Source organism: Theobroma cacao, chromosome 5, assembly GCF_053813885.1.
Source record: "Theobroma cacao isolate CCN51 chromosome 5, ASM5381388v1, whole genome shotgun sequence".
Lineage (NCBI taxonomy): Eukaryota > Viridiplantae > Streptophyta > Magnoliopsida > Malvales > Malvaceae > Theobroma > Theobroma cacao.
The window spans coordinates 3023513-3029602 of record NC_142643.1 but is presented as its reverse complement, the minus strand read 5'-3'; the positions used below and the strand labels follow the sequence as shown (position 1 = coordinate 3029602).

The following is a 6090-nucleotide window of genomic DNA, read 5'->3' as shown; positions in this document are numbered from 1 at the left end:
AGTTTTTTGTATGCTACCCTGAAGGTTGGAGGAGCACTATATCTGTCTCTGATACCATAAAACAGAAAAGGGTTAAACCTATAATTTGAGATTTTTATGCTTACTTATAATTATCTTTTTTTGAATGTCTAGAAACAAAGAACTCATAGCCAGAGTGAAGATTGGCTCTACTCCAACTCCAAGCTTACCATAGTAAATATTTGGTACCTAACCCACTCAACTTTATTGTGCTACAAAGAAATTGAAATCCATTAAGGTTCAGATTCATGGTATCTACGCAATCGTTTCTCAGGGGAATGTCCAAATAAATCTGTGATGCGTCTCTTTATTGCTTCCACCTCAGTCGATTGTACGATTACTATAAATTTTCTTCTTTAATGCAAAGACTTTTTGGAGCTCTTCAATGTCCTCCACTCTGAAATTTGTTTAGTACTTAATAGTTTTTGGAACCTTTCAAGGTCTTGAGTTCTAAGCATATGCAATATCCTTTCACATTATAATAATGTTTGCTCTTAAGGTCCATCAAATCTAAATTTGTTTTCTCTGATAGCAAGAATTTTCCAAAATGGAAAGCAAAAATAGGATAGCCACTTGGGAAAGCTTTTAATGTAGGAGTCAACGTAGAGCGACCTGCTGTCCTCCTTTCATAAATTTTATTCACTTGTTTGTCTCAATGCTGCACAAATGGAGAGAGCCAAACCAACATTATGCTTGCTGGCAAGGTGTTAAACTCATCCTCCTGGTCCTAATTTCCACATAGTCAACCCCCATGTGCGACCTGCTTGTTTTTTTTTCTTTCTTTACAAACAAACAAGCATTCCACTCTAGTCTTCTTAGCTGGATTCTAGATACATAGATTTCCACATTAACTGTTTAATACTTTGAAGGGAATTAACAAATAATAAGTTGTCAATCCAAATGTTCTGACTTTTGGTTAACATCCCCAATTTTCAAGATCTTTAAATAATTTCTCTTGGCGGATCTTTATAGGGGAGTGTCACTTTCTGATGACTCTGTAACATGGAAAAACTTTGCATTTTGAAAGAGACAAAAAACCAGGAAGTGTGTTGCTTAACCAAAATAAACTCAAAAGCAAGAGTCTAAACTTTGGAATGTGAAACTGCAGCTTCATGCCAATCCCATACATATGCCCACCTTTGTTCTATTTTTACTATATCTATCCTAACCATTACATTGTTCACACTTAACTTTTAGATTTCAGAGTTGGGCGTGAAACTTTAAAGATTTCAGCTGAGAGGATCAGAGGAGGACAAGCAGAAATATAGCCAAGAGTTCTGAGACTGCATGGTATGATGGCTACTTCTCTTCAAAACGTTTTCTTTCCTCCTGTTTTTCAAGAACCATTTATCATGCCTAATCGTGTTTTTGATAGCTACTGCTTCCCTTTCTTCTTCATTAGTCTTTAACTTTGAGTTTGGTTTAAATGCTTCCATATATTATTTTTTTTTCCTGATTTTCTTCTCGAAATCTTTATGACAATTGCCAACCTTCTGTCTTTTCTTGGACTATAATGGATGATGTCAACAACCATCAACTAAGAAGTTCATCAAGTCTGTGAGAACTTTTTGTCAATGATGCTACAGTTAAATCAATATACTTTCGCTTTAAAATGTACGAGAGGTCAGCTCAAGTCCGTGGTTCTGTTTTTTATTTTTTTTGTTCTTTGACTCATGCAATTTCATTGATAGAGCCCACATGAATGCTCAGCAGCCATTCTTCGCCTGAAGTGAAAGCAATATGACGAGTTTCTATGAACTTTGTTGTGCAGGAGATATAATAATTGGGTCCTTTTGACTAGTTAATTCGCCTATGGAACAAAAAAGTTTTGCTTAAAATGTTACTACCAATTTAGAGGAGCAGTGCTTTTAATTTTCATGGAAGTTGCTATACATTTTCTTAGGCATTTTTTTTCTTGGTGACAAATTAAGTACGAGATAGTTTCTTGGTTGGAGTGCTCAGTGCTCTGTAATTGTTCATGGCAGATCATATCCAGTGATTGAAACTACAGCAGTTTAATTGCTAGAGCAATGCCTTCTGGTAATTCAAAATCTGTAAGGTCTGTCCTGCCACTCACTCTAACTATTCTCAGAAGATTTTACAGTTCTGTTTTGCCTGATGCTTTTGTGTTACTTTCTTCTTTCAGTGTTTTGAAACCCAGGATACTGGTTTTCTTTTCCCTGTAGTCGAAGTGTAAAAAAATTTAATGTATGTGAATTACTACGTATGATTGCTGATCAAATTCTTCACTAAAATCTTCTGATATCAATTTCAGATTTCAAAATGATCCTGAGAAGACCACTTTTACATCCACAAAGGGAGGTCATCTTTCAAAATTTATGAGCAAGATGAATTGCAATCAAGTGCCTGAGCTGCGAACCAAAACGTTTGAGAAGACTGCAATTGGCAAGACTTTTCACAAGAAAGAACTCTCCAGAGTATTTTCAGAAGACTACGAGGTAGTGGAGAAGACAATATTGGATCCTCGAGGGCCTGACATAAACAGATGGAACAAGCTTTTCTTAGTAGCTTGTCTGATATCTCTTTTTGTAGACCCTTTGTTCTTTTATCTGCCACAGGCTAAGAAGAGCATGTGCATGACTGTTTCTCTACCTCTTGAAATTGATCTCACAGTTACGCGATCAGTAGTTGATGCTTTTTACATTATTCAGATTTTTGTTCGATTTCGAACAGCTTATGTGGCTCCATCCTCTCGTGTGTTTGGGAGAGGAGAGCTAGTCATAGACCCTTCAAAGATTGCTTCAAGGTACCTGCACAAAGATTTCTGGCTTGATATAATCGCTGCACAACCCCTTCCACAGGTATGCAAGTGGTTAAATTGAATGTTGGGTTCTTTTTTTGTCCTCAAAATGTTCTAGTCTAATTTAAGCAACAAAATATTTTTTGTCTGCCCTTGGTTCAGATAGTATATGTGATCATAAAACCCTGGTTATCAAATTACTTTTAAAGTTGTTCATCAACTAAACATATAGCCATGGATTTAAATTTCATGTATGTTCATACAAGTTTATAGTATTACAGTTTTCATCAGAAATAACACTTAGTTTTGCACATTGCAGGTATTGGTTTGGGCTGTAATCCCCAAATTAAGGGGTTCATCCATGGTTACTACAAAAAATATTGTTCGCCTAATTATCATATTCCAGTATCTCCTGAGGCTATACCTAATCTTTCCACTTTCTTCTCAAATTATCAAGACTTCAGGGGTTGTGACAGAAACAGCATGGGCAGGGGCTGCTTATAACCTGATGCTCTATATGCTGGCAAGTCATGTATGTTAACACACTGTGATTTTCAGATGGGAACTTGTATAAACAAGAGTGTTTTTTTCGTTTTTATATCAAAATGCTCTTGCCATTCTGCATTTTCTCTATACATCAAAATCCGGTGTCTGCATCATCAAGTCCTTTATTAGCTTGATTAAATACTTGTCAAAGCCTGAAAGTACAATCAGTTCAATTTATTCTACTTGCTATATATATGTATTTTACTGCGTCTGAATTGAATCTGTTCATTCCCCTGTTTCTAAAAAGGTTTTAGGAGCCTCTTGGTACCTCTTATCACTTGAACGGCAAGAAGAATGTTGGAGAAAAGTTTGTAGTCTTCCCGTCATAGATTGCCGCTATGAGTTTTTTGACTGCAGATTTGTTGGTGATCCTGCCAGAGCTGCTTGGTTCAATTCAAGCAATATCTCAGGCCTATGTGATCCAAGAAGTGATTTCTTCCAGTTTGGCATTTATGCTGATGCATTACAATTCGGAGTCACATCATCAGGATTCTTCAGGAAGTACTTTTACTGCCTTTGGTGGGGGCTGAGAAATTTGAGGTAAATACCATAGAAGCTAGATAGTTATCCCTGTTAATTTTTATTTGAAGAAGTTAATGATGCTTTATAACGGCCATGAACAAAAAGGACAGTTCCTTGAAGTTGTCGAACTACAAGAAACAATGTGATTCAAACTTCAGTTTTTTCACCCCAAATTTTTTAGGACATCTGTTGTATGTTCAGCAGTAGACTCTAGGCTGTTCTTAGATGCGATTCAGAACTGGATAAACTTGGTTAAGCAATGCAGTTTAGGATTACTTTCTTTTATGAGGTGTTCATTCTGTCTTTCTGTGCCCTTATTTTATTCTTCGTTTGCAGAAATTGTTTCATTTCATTCAAGTATGTGGAAATGTAAGCATTTTCCTGTTGAATTTTGCAGTTCATTGGGACAGGGTCTCTTCACAAGCACTTATGTTGGAGAAATAATATTTGCCATCATCATTGCTATCGTTGGATTAGTGCTTTTTGCACTTCTCATTGGAAATATGCAAGTAAGTCCACCAGTTCTGTACTAGGATGATTTTATTTGAACACAAGCCTGGAAGTTTGCTCTACCTTCAGTTTGAGCATAACTTAATGTGGAGGATATGCCTATTCGAAGAGCATCTTAATCATTCATCTGGAAGAACTGTGTTCTTTTGTACTCCATTGTCGTAGTTTGTTCAATTAATCTTTTACATTGTCAGACGTATCTCCAATCTACTACTGTTCGACTGGAAGAATGGAGGATTAGGAGGACTGATACGGAACAATGGATGCATCACAGGCAGCTTCCTCATGAACTAAAGCAGAGTGTTCGAAGGTATGATCAATACAAGTGGGTCGCAACTCGGGGTGTTGATGAGGAAGCCATCCTGAAAAGTCTCCCTATGGATCTTCGTCGAGACATCAAGCGCCACCTCTGCGTTGATTTAGTTCGACAAGTAGGATTGTATCTCTCTTTGCTTTATATTCTTGACAAGTTCTCTATTCAGCTTTTGAATTAGGACTAATGGGGGTTATGAACTTTCATTGTAAATGTACAACAGGTGCCACTCTTTGATCTGATGGATGATCGGATGCTAGATGCAATTTGTGAAAGGCTTAAACCATGTCTCCGTACCCCATCCACTTGCCTAGTTCGTGAAGGTGATCCTGTAAATGAGATGCTTTTCATTGTCCGAGGCCACCTAGATTCCTTCACTACCAACGGTGGACGCACAGGATTCTTCAATTCAAGCCGGATCGGTCCAGGTGATTTCTGTGGTGAGGAATTGTTAACTTGGGCCTTGGACCCTCGTCCAAATATCGTCCTTCCATCGTCTACACGCACCGTTAAGGCTATCACTGAAGTGGAAGCTTTTGCTCTTGTTTCTGAGGACTTGAAATTTGTTGCCGCCCAGTTTCGCAGACTGCATAGCAAACAACTTAGGCACACATTCAGATTTCACTCGCATCAATGGAGGACATGGGCTGCATGCTTCATACAAGCAGCTTGGTTTCGCTATAAGAGACGGAAAGGGGTAGCTGAGCTCAAGAAATGGGAGAGTATGGCAGCCAGTTCACCTGAACAAGCAACAGAACAAACGGGTGCACCAGCACTTCCTCCAGTAGCCTCAGGCATTGCCTCATACGCAGCAAAACTGGCCGCAAGCACCAGATCAAGAGGTGGGAGTCGGCGGTGCGGAACCGACTTTGACATACTAGGCTCTTTGCAAAAGCCGAATGAACCTGATTTTACAGTTGAAGATAGATGAGAGAATAGCATCATCAAATCAATGTGTACATTGTATACAATAATACAAATTGGATAAGGGTTTAGCTTCCAAGCTGGAAGTAGGAGGCAACCACACTCTCACAATGTCTTTGGCAACAACTGTCAATTGTTTACTCGTAGTCCTTTTTTTCCTTTGATGGGAATTATTTTGGTTTCAGTACTTAATTTATCAAATAAAATATTGCACGCTAGCCGAAATTCTTTTTTCTTTTCTCTGAAACCGAACCCTTTGTAGCCTTTCTTCATCAGGAAAAAGAGGAAAAAGAGCTCTACATGGCCCAAAGGATGATAAAAGCTAGTACGATGAGCCTTATTTGGGGCTGGAAAACCTCACCCTCTCAGGGCCATGGAGAGCTCCAACATAGCCTCTTTTCAATTATAATTCTGGGTCATGGTCATGGTCCAGACTCCAGAATCCATGGGCTTTGTAAAACTCACTATCCAATCACACAACCATGTAAAAAGTTCA

At 38.3% G+C, this 6090-nt stretch overlaps 1 protein-coding gene across 3 annotated transcripts; it reads left to right on the top strand.

Annotated features, from left to right (window-relative positions):
* Positions 1-1022: 1022 nt before the first annotated feature.
* LOC18597966 (protein CNGC15b-like) lies at positions 1023-5819 on the top strand. 3 transcript variants are annotated; one of them, XM_088806137.1, is made up of 8 exons: positions 1023-1308; positions 2004-2077; positions 2294-2840; positions 3099-3302; positions 3573-3865; positions 4245-4356; positions 4552-4788; positions 4894-5819. In XM_088806137.1, the coding sequence occupies exons 2-8, from the start codon at positions 2049-2051 to the stop codon at positions 5599-5601; spliced, it is 2130 nt and encodes a 709-aa protein (XP_088662263.1). In that variant the 5' UTR covers positions 1023-1308; positions 2004-2048; the 3' UTR covers positions 5602-5819. The 3 variants fall into 3 exon arrangements, with proteins under 3 accessions (XP_088662263.1, XP_017976098.2, XP_088662262.1); XM_018120609.2 differs by having other exon boundaries at positions 1024-1308; positions 3099-3311; XM_088806136.1 differs by lacking the exon at positions 1023-1308 and adding an exon at positions 1580-1632 and having other exon boundaries at positions 3099-3311.
* The last annotated feature ends 271 nt before the right edge of the window (positions 5820-6090 follow it).